At 52.3% G+C, this 19,920-nt stretch overlaps 1 protein-coding gene across 2 annotated transcripts in view; it reads right to left on the bottom strand.

The window, feature by feature from the left end:
- Positions 1-19,920, bottom strand: part of SLIT1 (slit guidance ligand 1) — a 153,822-nt gene that overhangs the window by 43,927 nt on the left and 89,975 nt on the right. For both annotated transcript variants that reach the window (XR_013995035.1, XM_081075161.1), the window contains exons 5-12: positions 10,123-10,194; positions 8,977-9,048; positions 8,265-8,336; positions 7,552-7,715; positions 3,943-4,090; positions 3,397-3,468; positions 2,757-2,828; positions 399-470 (exon numbers count right to left, since the gene is read on the bottom strand). Coding sequence is in view for 1 of the 2 variants with exons in the window: in XM_081075161.1 (XP_080931287.1) it covers positions 399-470; positions 2,757-2,828; positions 3,397-3,468; positions 3,943-4,090; positions 7,552-7,715; positions 8,265-8,336; positions 8,977-9,048; positions 10,123-10,194 (744 nt within the window). In the remaining variant the exon portion in view is untranslated. The remainder of the gene's footprint in view (positions 1-398; positions 471-2,756; positions 2,829-3,396; positions 3,469-3,942; positions 4,091-7,551; positions 7,716-8,264; positions 8,337-8,976; positions 9,049-10,122; positions 10,195-19,920) is intronic.

The raw sequence follows: 19,920 nt of genomic DNA, 5'->3' as shown, positions 1-19,920 counted from the left end.
GTAGCTGAGATGGAGCACTTGGGCTCCGTGCCTCTTGGATCCTAAGAACCCTTGCTTGAATCTCATGGTTCAAGGAGGGTGAACTGGGCCTGGGTGTCCCCTGCAGGAGACCACTCTCTCCCCAGCCATGCTGAGCTCCTCAGGAACACAGGCCGCCTCTCAGGAGCTTCTCAGCTCAGGTGATCTGTTATGAGCTCGGAGTCACCTCTCCCTCCCTCTCTGGCCTCTGCAGAGCCCCATAGCCTCTCACAGCACTACCAGGTCTGCCATCCTCCAAGCTCCTTGCCTCAAGTGAGCCTCACCCCCCAAAGAGGCCAAAAAGGCCAGTCTGAGAGGCCAGAGGCATACTGGCCCTCTCCCAAGACCCCACCCAAGAACACCCTCGGCTGGGTCCTTACAGGAGCTGTAGGGTGTACAGGCCTCCAAACACACCCCGGGGGAGGTCTGTGATCTTGTTCCCATAGAGGACCCTGGAGAAAAGGCAGCAGAAAGGAAGAGTTAGAGGGCAGCCCACCAGGCCAGGCATTGCTCTGCAAGTCAGACACCTCACAACGGCACCACCACCAAGCCATCATAGCCATGCAGGTTTGCTGTAACAAATTGCCAGCAGATGGCAGTAAAGTGTATTTTAAAAGGATCGCTTGTTTCTGATTTGCACCAAGGTACCCCATGGGCTGCAGGCAGCCCCCCGCCCACTCCCTGCCCTCACACACGGATCCCACAGAAGTCTGCAAAGGGACCATTTGGGGAACCTCATGGGAAATTACGCTGGTCTGGGATCCAAAAGAAGATTGTTCGAAGAAGAGGAAATTTCATAAGCAAGAAGAGTTAACATCTTTTCAGAGTATTACAGGAAAACACTCAAGCCAGACAACACATGTGGTATGAGCTCCAGCATGTCAAGTAAGTCTGTCCGGTGGAGATAAAACACCAGAAAGAAACAGACCAATGTGCTAGCTGTGCTGAGATCTGGGGGGTAGGATTGCAAGTGGGTTTTTTATCCTTTCGTATTTTCAGTCTTCTACATTGAGCATGAATTCTGTGTAACAAGGAAAAAAGCAGAAGTTCAAAAGAGACATGCAGGCAGGAATGGGTTCAGGGAGCAATGAAAGAGTCCAGGGGGTTGGAGGAGTAGGGTGTATTTTAGTCCTAATATCACAAGCAGCCCCCAAAAGCACCCCTACCCCGACATATTCAATATGAGCAAAAACAGTGTGTGCTATCTCTTCAGACATGGCTTCCAGATCATTCCTGGCGGAGGTCACACGGGAGCAAAGTCCCTGCAGTGGGATCTGTGTTGGCAGTGGGGAGAGCCCAGTGTGGCTTGAGTGGAGGAAATAAATGGTACAGAAGCTTGAATTTCACCCAGCCAGCACCAGGAAGCCTCTGAAAAACGATCAACATTCAGGAAGACCTCTCAATCTGTTGTGTGGAGAATGGAATGGAGAGGGCAGGGGTTGATGCAAGGAGACGTGGTCAGGGCAGGACAAGGCAGACCCTATCTATGGACACTGTCAATGAGATCTATTTGCATGACCTTAGCACAAAAACTCTCATATGGTAGGGAGGTGGCTGTGACCAGGTACCCATGAGCACCCACCACAAACCCACTTCGATGGGTTACTGTCATGTTCAATTTAGGAGATTCATTCACTTCTCAGAGGAAGAGCCACACATTTTGGCAGGCCACCTCTAGGATCTGATCTCCTCAGCCAATGACAGCAATCCATCACCAGGCCAAAAGGTACAGCTGTGTAGGTTGTACACTGCACAACCTAAGTAGTGCCATTCATAGGAGTTCACTACCTCGGACTCTACTCCAAGAGAAGAGGGTGCACACAAAAGGCATGATCTGGCTGCCTCCTGCTCTCACCAAGGAAGAGTTCATTCCGTTCTGCTTCTCAGGTCCCTAGTCTATGTGAGGCATGTGTCTGTCCAATGCTGCAGAGGGACGGGTGAAAACACTATTACTGAGAGTAGCAAGGCCCCTACCAACAGGGAGCTCGTCTGACAACATGGCACTCTGAGTGTACCCTTTGTATAGAGAAAGTGCCGTGGGACCTCAGAGAGTAAGGAGCTTAGTGAACGTGGGAGTGTGAGCAAGGGTTCTTGGAAAAAGAGAGATGAAGGACATTTCCGAGATGAATTTTTGATGCTGCATAACATTTTGTAGATTGACAGCCCTCCCACTCCAAGTAAACCCTTGAGGAAAGGGAAATACTGGGAAAAAGTGGAAGAAAACGCTGTCTTTGCATTACCCACCACAACTTGGAATCAGAGCATGCTTGGGATGAAAGGTACAGGTGTGACAGATGTCACAACTGGAGCTGGTGTTTGCACCCCTCGTAGGTGACCTAGGGAAGTCTCAGGAGCATGGCATGCTGGGCCTCTGTGGGGAGGCAGGACCAACGTGAAAGCTGGGCCAAGTCAGATGACTGCCACAAAGAATGCTGGGAAAATCCCCACCATGGCAGGGAGAGCATCAGTCGCCAGAGGCAACAATTCTGTCTAGAGTTTCCATGCACTCAGTCCTTGATTCTTTCCTCTCTCCCTCCCGGGAGCAGAGGGTCCACCAGGGAGGAAGGGAGTAATGGGCACAGCAACCCTGGACTTTGCAGCCAAAGGGAGACTCATGAATGCCCAGGTGGGCAGGTTCTATTCTCTCCCTCCAGCACCCACTAGAGGGACCTTGGGCCCTGTTGGCCTCCTTGCGGTATACTCTGGACTCCCACAGGAGCCTTGGTGCTGCTACTCACAGCGAGTTCAGGGAGCGGAGGCCCTGGAAAGCATCAGGTGCGATCTCTGCTATCTGGTTGTTGCTCAGGTCTCTGCAAGGTGAGCAGAAGAGAGGGTGGCTGAATTCCTCAGAGGCCACCAAGCCCTGCCTGATCCTCTCTACCTTCCAGGCACATGGGAGAGCAGGGGCTTCTTTGAAATTAGAAAAGCAAGGGGCTAGTTCTCCCATCCATCCGAAAAACCTACGACTACTATCGCCCTGTGCAGTCCAAGGTCATACACAGATGGGACACTCCAGCCTTGGTCTCTTCTTGGCAAAGTTTTCCCCCACTCCCCAGCTGTCCCTTACACTCTTTCTCACGTCCACAATGGCTCCTATTGGTGCCCAAGCTGAAATGGAGGAAAACAGTCAGCTCTGGTCACACGCCAGACTCAGGCTCGGCATTTAGGCCTCAGAACAACCTTGTTGGGAGGTCACACCACTGCCATCCTGACATCACAAATGAAGCACGTGAGGCGCAGGAAGGCCAGGCAGCGGCTTGCCCCAGGTCCTCGCAGCCAGTGGAGGCAGAGTCAGGACCCGCCCAGGGCGGTGGCACGCCTTATCCAGGCTCTCCCTCCTGCCCCTGCTGACTCTCAGGAAGCAGCAGAAGCACTCACATTCTCCGAAGCTTTCTGTACGGAGAGAAGGCTCCTGGGGGGATGGACTTGATCCCGTTGAGCTCCAGGCGACTGCAGAGACAGAACACAGGAGCCTCAGGCCGGGTCACCCCAGTTCAGGCAACCTCTGTTGCCTGCTGGGCTCACCCACCAACCAGACGGTTTGTCCCTCCTGTCCTGCTCCCATCCACTACGGAATAGGTGGGCTGACACAGGCAGAGCAAAGGGGCTACTGTGATGGGAGCGCCATTATCCCAGGCTGCCATGGCTGAAAGGGGCCCAAGGATGATGCGAATACTAAAAAAACCAATTCTCACAGACCTACCCAGCTGGGCTGGACAGATGGACCACAAAGGAACACTCCCTTCCCAGCCCTCCAGAGTTGCCCAGTCTTGGGCAGAGTTCAGCCAACCAAGGCAAACTGTGTCTTCTCCATTTGCACTGATGGGCCTTGGGGCAAGCCCTGGGGTAGCTCTCCGCTGGGCCACCGGAGCCTGGCCTGGCCCCAGGGCCTGTGTCCCCACGCTTGCCCTGCCCGGTACTCACATCTCCGTCATGGTCTCGGGCAGGTTGGCGGGGATGGCGGTGAGGCCTTTTCCACGACAGTCCACAATGCCATTGCTGCAGGTGCACATGGCCGGGCAGGAGCCGGAGGAGAGGGTACAAGACGGCACGCGCCCCGCCTCCCCCTGGCCTGCGGAAACAGTAGGCTGTGACCTCAGGTGTCCCATGTCCGCACCTCCCTCCCAAGACTCATGTGTGGGGATGGGACACAGGTGTTTCTCTGGATGAGGATGAACCAGAGGTCACCAAGGACGCCGATGTAATTGTGTGGGCCCTGGCACGTAGCAGGGACGTGTGAGACGTTTGCTGAACTGGAATCTGAATGTAACTGTGCTACACGAAAGTGTGATTCACGTGCGTGGAAATCCTAGCCTAAATTCTGAAGCTCCGGGTTACTCAGCATTTTTTGGACTGAGTCTCCTCGTCTGGAACCTGAGGATGATAAGGACAATATTTGCTGAGCACTCACTCTGTGCCACGTGCTGAGATAAATGTTGTATATGCAGTATCTCTTTTAATGCTATTGCTCAGCCTAGGGGGAGCATGATATTATTGTGGCCATTTTACAGGTGAGAAAACAGAGTCCTTGATATTAATTTGTAGGAAATCACCCAGCTAATAAGGTGCTAAAACCAGGATGAAGCTCAGTGTCTGATAAATTATTTTAATTGAAGTATAACATATAAAGTGCACCGTCTTAAGTGTATGGCTGGCTGATTTCTACTTATGGATACACCCACAGAACCGTCTCCCACATATGGAACATTTCTATCACTCAAGAAGGCTCCCTCATGCCCCTTCCCCAAGGTAATCACTATTCTGAGCTCTAGCACCAAAAATTCTGCTTGTTTACGGACTTCACATAAACGAAATCACACAGCAGGTTCTCTTATGTCTGGCTTCTTTTATTCAATATAAAAATCTTTGAGATTCACCCATGTTGTGTGTATATCAGTAGGCTGTTCTTTTTTCTCACTGACTATTAGTCTACTGAATGGATGTGTCATAATTAGTGAATCTACTGTCTTGTTCGTGGACATCTGGATTGTCTCCTGCTCTGGGCTATTACAAAGAAAGCTGCTTTGGGGGGCCGGCCCGGTGGTTCAGGTGGTTAGAGCTCCGTGCTCCTAACTCCGAAGGCTGCTGGTTCGATTCCCACATGGGCCAGTGGGCTCTCAACCACAAGGTTGCCAGTTCCACTCCTTGAGTCCCGCAAGGGTGGGCAGCGCCCCCTGCAACTAAGATTGAACACGGCACCTTGCGCTGAGCTGCCTCCGGGATGGCTCAGTTGGTTGGAGCGTGTCTTCTCAAACACAAGGTTGCCAGTTCAACTTCCGCAAGGGATGGTGGGCTGCGCCCCCTGCAACTAGCAACGGCAACTGGACCTGGAGCTGAGCTGCGCCCTCCACAACTAAGACTGAAAGGACAACAACTTGAAGCTGAATGTCACCCTCCACAACTAAGATTGAAAGGACAACAACTTGACTGGGAAAAAAGTCCTGGAAGTACACACTGTTCCCCAATAAAGTCCTGTTCCCCTTTAAAAAAAAAAAGAAAGCTGCCTTGGATATTCTTGGACACGTGTTTGGCAGAGCATACGCACACACCTAGCAGTGGAGCTGGGCTTTAGTAGATTCTGCTATACAGTTCTGAGAAGTGGCTGAGAAATTTACACTCCCACTAGCGTTTTAACCTCTAATCCTTTCCTTGGCTCTCCCAAAGATCAAAGGAAATAAAGCTATGAGGACTTCTGACAAATTGGGAAAGTGCCCTTCTCAGGAAAGGGGTTGTCAGGGTGAACAGACTCCAGAAGAGGAAAAAAAAAAGCCTGAATACAGAAACCAAGGTATTTCAAATGTAAAGAAAAAGGTTCCATTTCAAAATAAGAATTATCCGTTCCTCTTCCTAATACCTGAGGGCAGCTGCAATTACTCAGAGAAGCAGCATCAGCCTTGGCTCTCCTCACACACAAGCAGATACCCATGCACGCACACATGCTCACACACACACATCACACACTCATTCTCACACACACTCTTACACATACACATTCACATACTTACTCTGGCCACATGTATCCTCAAACTCTCACACATACCTTCATAGATGCTCACATAGTCACATTCACACTCACACACACTCACTCACACCCTCATAGATGCTCCCATAGTCACATTCACACACTCACACACTCGCACACACACACTCTCACACACCCTCATAGACGCTCATATAGTCACATTCACACTCACACACACGCACACACACAGCAGCCCTGACTACAGTGGTGTTGAAGAGCAGTCTCCGGAGCTGCCAGTGCTGTGGAGGAGGTGACAGCCACTCCCTGCCCCCAGAGCCTCACGTGGAGAAGCCGAGCCCAGTAGACCCTTTTCCCTCGGAGCTCCATATGGCTGGTGGCCTCAGAGTCCACAGGTATAAGAGAAACCTCTGTTGTGAGTCTGAAAACCATTCATTCACTCAGCAGACATTTCTTGAGCATCTCTCTGTGCCAAGCACAGGCAAAGCCCTGGGGATTTGGCCAGAAACCACAACACACAGACTCCATGTGCTCATGGAGCTTACAGTCCATCCGGGACCTCCCCTGGGGTCAGATAAGGCTTGCTGGGCTCTGTGCAGTGAGGAAGAGGTGGCAATCACAAAGCTGGGAAGGGTGTGACACTGGGAACAGCCTGTGAGAAGGCCGGGGTGGGAGGCACCTGCTCCAGGAAGGGGCAGAGGCCACCCAGGATGGCACGCAGTTAGTGAGGAGGCTGCGGGGTGCGCGGAGGCCGAGATGACCCTGCCCCAGCCTTGCAGGCTTGAGGGCAGCTTGGATTCTCCCAGGAGCACCAGGGGCTGGTTAGCACGAAGCAGCAATGACCAGCCCAGACTTGTGGATCCTTTTAGATCTTTCTGGCCGCAGTATGGAGATTGAAGAGGCCAGAAAGGAAGTGGGGTGGGCAGTCAGAAGACTCTCAAAGGACCCCAGGTGGAAGATGGAGGGCACGGACTCTGGAGTCCACCTCACCTTGAGCTGAGGTTAACTGGGCCAATTCAATGACTTTTCAAGGTAGCAGGGGTAAGGCAATGGAAGGAGGGAAGAGGTAGGAGTGGACAAAGAGTGGGTAAGGGAGGGGACAGTGAGAGGCGGGAGTAAATGGGAGGAGGCATTGGATAGAAGCAAAAAAGAGTAAATGGGGAGGAGGAAACAATGGGGGGGACGGGAAGAGAGGACAGGTGGGGGCAAGAAGAACAAAGGAATAGAGGCAAGAGGTGACGCGTGAAGACAAAGGCAATGGATAAGAACAGGAGATAACGGATGGGCAGGAGGGGGGACGAGTAGAGACAGGTGATGGATAGGGACAGGAGATAATGGGTAAGCACAAGAGATGGTCGGTGGTCTAGAAGGTGATGGATAAGGCAGGAGGTGCTGAGTAGAGAAAGGAGATGACAGGTGAGAACAGGAGGTGATGGGCGGGCCAGATGTTAATGTGTGCTGACAGGAGGTAATGGGAGGGAACAAGATGCGGGGTGCAGCAGGAGGCAGGTGATGGATAGTCAGTGGAGAGCCCCAGCCGGGCCTGCACCCACCTGAGCAGCTGAACTCACTCTTCTGGACCTCGGCCACGTTGAGGCCGCGTAGGCCGGCGGGGCCGGAGCACTGGGTGAAGAGCCCGATGGTTGGCCGCTGCCTTAGCCACTGAGACAGCCAGGCCAGGTGGCAGTCACAGAACAGGTGGTTGGAGTGCAGGCGGCTGCAGGGGGACAGGGCAGCTTACAACCCACCTTTGCGCCCAGAACCTGGCCAAAGAATGGGAACCCCTCCCCCTGGGAGGAGCGAAGCCCCCGTGCTGCTCTAGGCACAAGCGCAGGCTACACGGCAGTCAGCCCGCAGCTCCACCTGGGGCTCGCCCACAGCAGTGGGAGACTTCCCAGAGGCTGTTCCTTCTCGCACAGCACACGCAGGGAACCCCTTTGGCTGGACTTTGCCCAGCAAATATCCATTCACCTCCCTGAGCTCACACAGGCCCACTGCCCCAAATCACGTAATGCATTTTCAGACACACGCAAAAAACTCATTAATTTTCGGAGGAAAAATCAAATATAAATGACATCCGACATCCTCCCCTTCTAGATCGCCTCTTCTGACTCCAGTTCCAGTCCACCCACCCTGGAGGGCCACTGGAGGTGCAGAGGAGAAGGAGCTCCCGCCCCTGCCTGCGGAAGCCTTTGTCCCCTTTCCCCACTGCCCTGGCACCGGCCACACTTGGTGCTGTGCTTCCGGACACCCGGGGCGAACTCACAAGGTCCGAAGCTTGGGCATGTGGTTGAAGCTGGACACGGGAATGGTGGTGATGTTGTTATTGTTCAGGGTCCTGATGGGAAACCAGAATCAGTTAGCATCTGTCCAGAGGGTTTCTCGATGACAAACAGGCAGACTCTCATGCTGGTCTCCATGGTCCATCCTCAAGCTGGACCAGCAGTGGGCTGGACCTGGGGAGAGCTACACTGAAGAGCATGAGACAAAGCCACCCTTCGGGAAAGCCCTGAGCTGGGACAGTGATTAAGAGGCAGCTGTATCTGAGTCTGGTAGAACAGGGGAGAAGAGGCGAGGAAAGGGAGAGGAGGCATGCAGACTTGGGCTGGCATGGAAGAAACTGGGGTTTAGACAGCCAGAGGGAGAAGGGAAATGTATTTCTGCTGCATGTGTCAGAAACTCCTAGGAGAAACAGCCCCTCGCCCTGGGTGCCATCCTGGGGCAAGCGGCTGTATCTTATAAGCGGGGTAAGCCTGGGTCACGCTGCTGCAGGTATGACTCTATGAGCATGTGTCCTCCCGTCCTCGGTAGCAAGTCCAGGAGAGCAGAGAGCATGGCCTCTGCCCTGGGCCGGGAACCGCCTCCCAGGTCTCCTGCCTCCTGTGCTGCTCCCAGGTCCCACCTCCGGCTGCCTGGGACGCAGCATCTGCATTAGCCAGGCTTTCCACCCTCTGCTTCCCTTCCCATGTGTCACTTACAGCACCTCCAGCCCCCGCAGAGCTCGGAAGGCCCCTTCCTCGATGCAGCTGATCTGGTTCTTGTCCAGCTGTCTGTGAAGCAAAGGAAGGTTGTAGAGAGGAGGTCACGTTAGAAAGAGCGGAAGTGTCCAAGCGTTTTTAATCAGGAAATCTGTGTTTTGTTTTAAAAAAGAGGCCTGACACCAATCATGTATTCAGCACAAATGTGTCAATCCAACTAATGAGCTTAAATCATTTATTTTTAGTTAAAATAATAAGTATACATAAAATTTATATTCCTCTACCTAACCTTGCATATCTCCTGGGGAATCGGCACCTCTGCCCTCATGTTGGGGACCACCTACAGGGTGCTGGCAGCTGAAGAATAAATCTATCTCAGATGCATGGCAGCCAGAGCTGGCAGACAGACGTCAGCCTGAGTGCCAAGTGAGACTGCCTAGCGGTGGCTACCTGGAGCGCTGCTCTCAGAAGACACTGAAGCTGTGATTTGGGCAACTTGGGCAGAATGCAGTGATCAATTATCCATGTCTACTACAGGCAAAGGGGGTCGGGGAGTGACTGACAGGCAATTGCCATCCCTGCCGCGGTCAGACCTCAGGAGGTGGCCTGGACCAGAATACATTTGAAAAATAGGACTAAACCATTACATTTAAATAGCATTTGACAAAGTGTATTTATTTCCATATCTCATTTAATGAGATGTCATTAAACCTAAATTCTGAGCATGTCATTTAAACCTCAGAACAAAACTGTGAGGGAGACGTGATGTCCTCATTTTGCAAAACAATATACTGAGGCTCAGGGAAGTTCACTGACTTGCAGCAGCTTGGGCCTGGAAGAGAAGATTCAAACCCAACTCTCCCAATCCACTGGAGGGCAAGGGCACGGAGACCGTCCATTCGAATGGACCAAGAACATCCTCCAAGCACCTCACAGTTCATGAGACGCCCTTCAACCCAGTCCCCAAAGGCTGCCTGTTTCCTCTGACCCCAGAGTGTTCCAGAAGACCATGCTGGCACCAGCCACCTCAGAACCCGGTCCAGCTGTTAGGCTGCCTGGACCACAGGGCTCAGGGAGACCTAAGAGGACACTGCCAGGGTTGGCCCTGCAGCCCTCAGCCCCTCTCTGTCCCAGGCCTGTACTCACAAATTTTTGAGGTCTGTAGCTCCACGAAAAGCCTTTCTGGGGATGGCCTGGATGGTGTTCTCACTCAGGTCCCTGCGAGGATCAAGCCAGAGGGAGAAAAACACTGGTCAGAAGAGATTTCGTCAGAGGCCCTGATGAGTCAAGGAGGTCAGGCAGGCCAGACAGAGCCCAGACCAGTCATTGCTGTAGCCCAGCACCGGGGACAGTGCCTGGCACATTAAAGGCCCGAAGTCAGCACTGGTTGAATGAATGAATGAACAAATGAATGAATGAACAAATGAGCTGGAGCTCAGTGCCCAGTCACTGCCCATTCTCTGGGCAGAAGGATTGCAGCTGGAGGGAGAAGCCTGGTGCAGCGGTGACCAGCTCAACCAGACCCACCCTGCCCACCAGACCCACAGAGGTCAGCTCAGCCCCCTGACCCCCCAGCATCATCCAGGGCTGCAAAGGAGCAAACAAAGGTGGAAGGGGCTTCTCAACAGCACCCATAGCCTCCCTGTGTGACCTGTGGTAAGTATACCATGGCTCACTCTCTAGAGGAAGGCGCCATTAGTTCCCAGGTAACCAGCCAGTAGGTGCCCAACGCAGGCTGAACTCCAGGCTGGGTCTGACTCCAGATGCCATGCTCTCAGGACTGCAGGAAGCAGAGCCACTCAGAACCTGGGTCCACACTGGAGCACGCTGGCCTAGGGGCTGCAGTGCTGTGTCCCTGCCCTGTGGCTTGGAAGGCAGAGATCACAGAGGGCTTCATCACCTCCCCATTAATAATGTGCTAATGTGAGGAAGGAAGTATTGCCCCAGGCCAGCTTCTGGACCCTTCCTTCCTCCAGCTCCTTGGGCAAGACTGGGCCTCTGGCACCTGTCCACGTGCCTCTCCCCCTTTCTCTCCCTCTTCTCTACAGACTCTTACAAATGTCCTTTTCCAGGGTAGCTTTTCCTTCCCACAGCAGTGGTACCAATTGCCTCCGAGTTCTGAGCATGTCCACCCAGCCACGCTGCCCAGCACTTCACATGTGTGACTGCACCTGACCCTCACACTGACTGCAGTGCAAATGTTATTACCATCCCTATTTTGCAAGAAGGAAAGGGGGGTCAGAGCAGTTAAGTAGCTTCTTCAAGGGAACACAGCTGGCAAGTTGTGGCTCCAGAATTTGAACCCAGGCAGTCAGGTCCCAGAGCTTCCCCTTGCACAGCGTCCTTGGGAGTGGGGACTATTACCTCGCCCGTTTTGCAGAGGAGGGAACCGAGCTCCACGATGTTAAGTACCTTACCCAAAGTTGGACCAGGGTGGGGACCCAGAGAGTCCTGCATCAGACAACTCAGACAGCCTGGGGCTGACTGCGTTGGTGTGGAACCCAGCGTCGGGCAATCCCTTCTCTTGGGCCAGGCCCTTGGGGCTTGACCATCTCTCTCCTGTCAGCCATTCACCCCATGGGCTTCAGAATTCACAGTGAGCCCTGAAAACACAGCCCACAGGGCCCCCTATACACAGTCCCCTGAGCTATGAGAGACCCATCCCTCTGTCTGGGTTTTTCTGCTGAGACAATGAAACAGAAGCACGACGGCAGAGTGCACGGGGCCCCTGCTCAGAAAGGCCCGTCTGAGTCCTGGCTCCCGTACCTCCTGGCGGTGCGTCTGCAGTCCAGCCCAGTTTCTCTGTGCAAGTAATTACTTGCAATTACTGTGCAAGTAATTGCTACCATGGCCATATAGCCCGCACTGGCTCTGGTGTTTCTTTGGTCTGTGGACTTGTTCTCTCCCTCTTCTTAAATAGGATGTGAGCACTGGGCAGGGTGATCTGACAGGTAAATTACTGGATTGGGAGCAAGAGCTGTGCAGGCCACACAGGTAAACAAGAGACTTGCACTCAGGGGCTCAAGGTCACACGAGTTCCTAAGTAACTAGGAGCCAAGGCAGACATGGGAGTCCCACATGGAACCAAATCTGGCTTGATGGAGAGTCTACACACACCAGTGACAGTTGGGCTCGCACATGGAGAAGTAACCATAGATACACAGAATACCCTAGAACACTCACACTCAGAGCCCAAGGAGGACACATGGGAAACCAGTGAACAAAACCTCCATTCCTTCATTCAGCAAGTGTGTGCTGAGCGCGGACTACCTGCTGGGGATACCACAAAGACCTACACTCCAGCTTACAATAATCGCTAGAAGAGCGGTATTTCCAAGGAGATGCAATAGCTCAGAGAAGTGAGTGACTGACTTTTCCTGAGAGGGAAGACATGACTCTGAAGCGGATCCTGAAAAGTAAGTCAGAGCTTACCAATCAGAAAAGGGAAATGAGGGAAGCACATTCTAAGCAGTGGGAATAGCAGTGGGAATAGCTCAGAGGCTGGAAGAAGCAAGGCAGGCAGTCTGGGGGAATATCACACAATGTGGTGTCGCTGGAGTGTGTCCATGAGCTTGTGGTGGTTTTATTTATTTATTTATTTAATTATTATTTTTTTATTTTTTAAGGAGGGCGCAGCTCACAGTGGCCCATGCAGGGATCGAATCGGCAACCTTGGTGTTATTTGTAGCACCATGCTCTAGCCAACTGAGCTAACCGAACACCCCTGGTTTTAAAATATGCCTACAAATTCTTTGACATTTCTCCCTTCAAAAGACAGAGCTTAATTGTCCTCTTGATAGTGGGTGGGATTTAGTAGCTCACTTCTAAAGAATAGAGTATGGCAGAAGTGATGGTGGCTAACTTCTAAGACCAGATCATAAAAGACACTGTACCTTCCTCCTTACTCTCTCTCAGTTCACTCTCTGTGGGAGAAGCCAGTGCCATGTCATAAGGACACTCAAGCAGCTCTCTGGAGAGGCCCACAGGGAGAGGAACTGCAGCCTCCGGCCAGCAACACGACGCAGTCATCATGGAAGTCGCGTCTCCAGCCCCAGTCAAGCTTTCAGATGACGCAGGCTGCTAAGGTGTCAATGTTTGTGGGCCTCCCCCAAATTCAGATGCTGAGATCCTAATGCCCTGTGTGATGGCATTAGGAAGTGGGGCTTTGGGAGATGCTTAGGTCATGAAAGTAGAGCCCTTGTGAAAGGAGTTAGCGCTCTTAGGAAAGACTTCTGAGAGCGCTACTGCCCCTTTTGCCATGTGAAGACACAGCGATAAACCAGGAAGCAGGCCGTCGTCACCAAACAATGAATCTGCCAGCACCTGGATCCTGCACTTCCCAGCTTCCAGAACGGTGAGAAATAAGTATTTGTTGTTTATAAGCTACCCAATTTATGGCAGTTTGTTATAGTAGCCCAAACAGACTAAGACATCTTGATCGCAATCTCATGAAAGACCCCAGGCCAGAATCACCCAGCCACCTGCAGAAACTGAGAGAATACATGTTTATTGCTCTTTTAGGCCACTATGTTTAGAGGTAATTGGCTACACAACAATCAGTGACTAAAACAGGGGTGCTCTGTGGAAATGGTCCAAGAGAAGAGAGTTTTGGAAGCAGTGTGACAGACCATGGTCTTAGGGCATGAGGGCTCCCCTAAGGGCATTTGATGAAGGCAGGGCCATGCTTAGACTTGACATGAATGAGCTGAAATATGTTAAGGACTTGGCTCTAACACTTTCCTTTTTGAGCCTTAGTTTCCTCATTTATCAAATACATAGGCTGAACCAGGTGATCTCTTTAGTTTTTCTACCAAGGTGTGTCCACCACATGCCGACTACTCCAAGACATAGCAAGTGAGGTGCTTGGCACTTAGGGCATTTGAGATCTCAGGGAAGAGGCGAGGGAAAGGGGAACACATTGCTGATAGTATGACTTCTGAGAAGAGTGGGAGGAGAAGGGACAGACACAGCCACCCACCTGCTCCTACCCACAAATATTCAGGGAGAACAGAGCATGTGTGGTGAGGGCAAGACAAGCAGGGAAGGGCAGTGGCCTGAAGACTTCTGCAGAGTCAGGAAGACGGAGGCCGCACAGGGAGTGGGGCCCGCCAACAGGAGCCAGTCTTGGCCCCAGCTGGCAGTTCTCCCTTTGGCCAAGCCTGCAGGGGAATTCTGGGCAGGAATTCACATCCATTATTCTGCTTAATCCTCACCACAACCCTGCAAGGAAGGTTTTCTATTTGTATTGATGGGTTTATTGATTTAGGCCAACCTCATTCTAGGAAGGCTTTGAGGCATCTTACAGGGATTTATAAAGCAGCAATAGAGCAAGAGTGAAAAGTGGGACAAAGAGAAGAAAAATCAATGGCAGATGCCAAGAATGCAGCATCTGGTGACACACACCAGCCAGGTCCGGGCAGAGCATGGGCTCTAGGTTTTATGAGAGCCAACGTGAAAAGGGGAAACTGGTCAGTTAACAGGATCCCCAATATACTGTGTTTTCCCAAAAATAAGACCTAGCCAGACAATCAGCTCTAATGCATCTTTTGGAGAAAAATTAATATAAGACCTGGTATTATATTATATTATATTATATTATATTATATTATAGTATAGTATAGTATATTATAGTATAAATTATATGAGACCCAGTCTTATATTATAGTACAATAAGACCAGGTCTTATATTAATTTTTCCTCCAAAAGACGCATTAGAGCTGATGGTCCAGCTAGGTCTTATTTTCGGGGAAACACAGTATGTATAAACTTAAAAGGACCAGTTTTTTTGGAGTATAGTTATTTGGGGCACTAAGCCGAGACAAGAATATCCCCAGGGGTCCTTATAAAAAATGACAGTGTGGCCTAATCAATAACACTAGATCCTCATAATAAATGCTTCTTATAATAGCATCACATCAAAGCACGGTCCAGGAAAAGCAATGCTATAAGGATTCACACGAGTTGCTAAGTGGGGAAGGAGGGGCAGGCACAGGGTGCAAAGGCTGGAGGCATTGTAGAGCCTGGCAGGATCCAGGAGTATTCGGGTTTGCCTGGAGCACAAGGTGCTGGGGAGAGGGTGTCGGCAAGACAAAGTCTTGCAGACCAGAGAAGGTGACAGGTTAGCCCAGAGAGGGGTGTGATTGATGTGATGGTCTTTTAGACATTGTTCTGGGGCACCAAAGCTCACAGAAGAAAGAGGCTGTCCACAGGCAGACAGGCGATAGGATACCATGAGCCCGTCCAAGAGGTAAGGGTCCAGGGGTGGGGTGGAGCTGAGCTGACCCGGGAACTTCAGGCCCTTTCCCTGGCCAGCCCAGAGCAGTCAGCAGCTCACATTGTTTAAATGAGTGAAGGAAACTGAATTTGAGAGCCTGGAAAAGGCCAGCCTCTCGACCAGAGGAAAATGGGTGATCCTTGCAAGTCTGAGGAGAATGCAGCATGCTGGCAGCAGAGTGGGTGGTGGAAAGAGCCTGAACTCTGCAATGAGAAGGATCTACGTTCAATTCCTGCTTCTGCCATTGACTAGCGATGGCCCTGGGAAGTTAGGTACCTGAGAATTTCAGTTTCCCTATTTGTAAAATGGGGATAAAAATACCTTCCACACAGGGCTTTAGAGAAGGTTGAATTCCTATATTTAAGCTTCTGTCCTAGTACCTCCATTTGGCAAAATTTAAGAAAAGCTGGCTTTTGTTCTTCCCTAAAGACAGTTCCGACGGTTCTGTCTGTTGTTTCCAGCTTTCCCTCTAGGGGGCGCAAGAAGACTTCCCTGGACTTAGATGCCTTCTCAACCACATCGCAACCAGAAACAAAGCTATTCTTTTTTTATTTTTTATTTTTTTTTTTGCCCTGGTTGACGTCCTACCTGGTCGACAACTGTCTTGTGTTTCCCCAACCATTTAAAATAAAGTTTCCCATCTCCATTTTCACCCTATTGGCATGGAGACCCAAAGGCCCCACTTACATCTTTCCCCATCACATTTTCTCAGTCCCTGAAGCCTCCTGTATCTCCCTCAAACGTAAGTCATATTTGCCTCACTATCCTCCCATGGTCACCTTGTCACAGGTCTTAAAGTGAGGAGCATGGTCAGGGGTGTGTCAGGGCAGAATGAGATACACTGAGAGGCCGTCTTGGAGGAGGCCAGAAAGGCTTTGAGGCATCTAACAGGGGGCTGGAAAGACAGCAGCTGGTGGCCTGGTCCTGGCCAGGGGCAAGAGGAAGGCACAGGCCATGGGGCAGAGAGGAGCTCAGAAGGAAGTTCCAGGCAGGAGAGTGAAAAGCAGATTCCCAGAGCAAGGACCTAGCCGCCAGACAAGGGACAGGACTGGGGAGAGAAACACATGCCTGGGGACAGATTGTATAGGGTGAGGACAAGGTCCTGGATTGCTGAAAAGTTCCCAGGGGATGCTGATGGGGCTGGTCCAGGAAGCACACACTGAGAGCCAGGATGTAGAGAAAGCCCACAGCTGAGTGTCACAAAAGAGATGGGGTTCAACAAACCCTGACTCATCCACTTAGGTCATGTAGTCTTAGCAAGTCATTTAACCTCTCTGGCCTCAGTTTTCTTGTCTGCCAAATGGGGGTGAGAAGTGGCACCTACCTTTCAGGATCTGATGTGATGTAAGAAGTGTGTTGTGCTCTCACCCCTGCCTGCTCCTCCTCTTATGCTGAGGTCCCTTCAGTTCCTCAAATCTTCCCTTCCTGCCACTGGACTTTTGCACTTGCTGTACCCTCTGCCTGGAATACTTTTCCACCATTCTTCACCCAATGAACTCCTAGTCATCCTCCATACCTCAGTCTACAGATACCCCCCCGACCACTCTCCTCTGCTACGGGATCCCAGGACTTCTCAGCACTAATCCAGAGTTCAGAGCTGTAATGAAATGCTGCTGTATTAAATGTAATGAAATCCTGACGTTTGGTAAACATCCATCTCCCCTTCCAGGCCATAGTATCCCATTGTCTCTTTTCCTTCCCATTGTCTCCCTGGACCTGGCACATTGCAGGGGCTCCGTAATTTTTAGTTGAATTGAACTAAAGTGGATCCTTACATGATTCTCTTGCTCCAATCCCTTTGCATTTTTCTGAGGAAAACAAGGAGTGGCTGAGAGTGGAAGGTGGGGGCTTGAAGTTGGATAGGCTTGCTCTGTGTCATCACTGTGAGAGACCAAACCTTCGCACCTGTGCACTGGGGACACGTGTACCTGCCCCGTCTAAGCAGCGGCAGGCCTAAGACATGAGGGCTCTGAAAGGGAAGGGAAGTACTGGAAAAACACGTGTTGTTGCCAATGTTATCATCAACCCTGCCCTTCACATGTCCTTACAGGACATTAATAATCAAACATCCTTTAGTGGGGGCCAACCCAGTGGCTCAGGCGGTTGGAGCTCCATGCTCCTAACTCCTAAGGCTGCTGGTTCGATTCCCACATGGGCCAGTGGGCTCTCAACCACAAGGTTGCCAGTTCAACTCCTCGAGTCCCACAAGGGATGGTGGGGCTGTGCCCCCTGCAACTAGCAACGGCAACTGGACCTGGAGCTGAGCTGCGTCCTCCACAACTAAGACTGAAAGGACAACAACTTGAAGCTGAATGGCACCCTCCACAACTAAGATTGAAAGAACAACAACTTGAGTTGGAAAAAAGTCCTGGAAGTACACACTGGTCCCCAATAAAGTCCTGTAAAAAAAATACACAAAAGAAACAAACATCCTTTAGTGGTTCCAAGGTGGCACCAGCAGCATTGCAGGGATGTGTGGGCAGTCTCTGAGGAAGGTGAGCGACTGACTCCTCTGGTAAGAAAGGGAGGTGGAGCTCCTGAGAGTCCACTCTGGGGGGCTCGGGGTAAGTATCCCGCAGGCAAAGATCGCCGGCCTGAATCCCACCACCCAAGATCAGGGGCCTCCAGAGGCAACGTGCTGCCAGTAGCAGCCCCCCGGGTCTGGGAATATCCCGGACACCCCAGCAAGGCTCCTCCCCTGAAAAGAAGGGGAAGCCAGGCCCACACCCCAACTTGGGCACCATCCCACACACCCCTGCTCCGCTGTTCCTCCTTCCACACTCTGCCAATCCCTGCAGCCTCTGCCAGGGCTGGGGGAGGCAGCGGCTTGGAAGCTGAGGTCGGGACCCCATGTTCTCACTGCTAATCCCTCTTCATGCTCTAACCAGATTGGGCCCTGCTGGCAGACCAGCATCTAAGGGGATCAGCAGGGGACCTAACTGGGGCGCTGGGCACCAGCCAAGGCCAGACTTAGCCCTGGGTTCCTGCCGCCTGCTCAGCCGCCCCACTGTAGAGTTCAGGCCCTGCTCTGGCTGCCTCTCAAGCCACATGAGGCTCTGGGCAGCCTGGCCTGTCCTCTTGCCCCACCCCCAGCCAGACTGGTTACCCTGAACCCCAATACAGGGCCCGGCTGGGGGGGAACCACAGCAGCCTGAGTATTCCAGGCCACCTCACCTGGGACTTCCTTGTCCTGAGATTGTCAGATTAAGGACTTGGGCCCTGGAGGAGACAAAGCCAGCTGTGTACCCGCCAAGGGGCCTCATGCAAGTTTCCTGACCCCTGGCGCCTCAGTCTCTTCTGTAAAGTGGGAATAATTGTGGGGTGTGGGGTTGGGGGGCTTAACTGAGGCTGTGTGTGGCCCTCTTCGCAGGGCTGCCAGAGTCAGCTACCATTGCTCATACTTTATAATTGTTTTTATGGGGCTCTGAGGTGGGGGTGGGCAGTCAGGACTGACAAACCCAGGAACGTGAATCAGGAGAGTGTGGTTCGGGCTGGCTCTGCTAGCAGCCCTGTGTGTGACATCGGACACGACCTGCAGTGATTTTCTGACACCTCAGTCTCCCCTTCCAACAACACTGACATCCCAGGGAGGTGGGGGGGATTAGATTACACACGGGGTGCAGTCACACACTGGGGTGCCCAGCACCAGGCACTGCTGCTGCGAGGGAGCACTGCCCGGGATCCCACAGCAGGTGACTCAGCAGCCCCATCTCTGGCACACGGACCAGCAGCAGCGGAGTCACCTGGGAGTTTGTCAGAAATACGGACTTTCTGGCCCCACTACTGAATCAGAGTCTGCATTTTAGCAAGACTCCCCAGTGATTTATAGGCATATTAAGGTTTGAGAAGTGCGGCAGCAGACAGAGGGAAGTTTACAGATGTTTTCATGATCTGAGCTAGGATAAAGCAAGCTGGGTTATAGGCCCTGTACCTCGCCAGCATTTCAAAGCAAGGAGCAGAGGCCCCAACTCCTATTCTTTGGGGGTAGGGTGGGGGAGATTTGGACACAGACCCCTCATGGGTAGAGAAAGGGGAGAGCAGCCTCTGACCTGTCACCTGCGGTGTGCCACTGCCCACCTTCCCAGAAAACAGAAGTGCACTCCCAGGAGGGGGAGCAGTGGTGGCCAGTGCATGGCCCCCTCCACTCCCGCTGGGGCTGAGGGCAGTGGGATACTGCCTGAGCAGGTGTTGCTAAGAACCAGGCTGTGCTAATCAGCTCATTGGAGGAGGACTGCTGCAGGCCAGGGGCCGGGAGATAGAGCCTCCGGGACCACTCTGTCCCCCGCTTTAGGATGCACTCTCAGGGGAGAGGTTGGCAGTGCCCCCTGGCTGGGATGCCAGGGTGCATACCTTCTGAGGTGCTCCCGGGGTCTGGCGGGACCCTCCCTTCCTTGTCTAGGCCTGTCCTTCAAGCCTCCCCTCAACTCCTACCTCTCCCACTTAGGAGGGAAATTAATTCTGCATCCCACCCTGCCCTGCTCTCCCGAGCCCATGGGCTGACTTTCAGGTGCCTCAGATCAACCTTGTGTAGGTGAATTGCATGGGTGCACACCTGTCTCCAGGTGACCTTCAAGGCCAGCGCTTGAGAGGCATTTGGTGATGAGAACCTGAGTTGTGCCGCCTGGAGCTCCAACCCCAATGCAGGGACCAGGGTTTTGTCCACTCATAAA

Source organism: Rhinolophus hipposideros (assembly GCF_964194185.1).
Source record: "Rhinolophus hipposideros genome assembly, chromosome: 15".
NCBI lineage: Eukaryota > Metazoa > Chordata > Mammalia > Chiroptera > Rhinolophidae > Rhinolophus > Rhinolophus hipposideros.
Note: the sequence above shows the minus strand (reverse complement) of the source record. Positions and strands in the feature narration are given on the sequence as shown.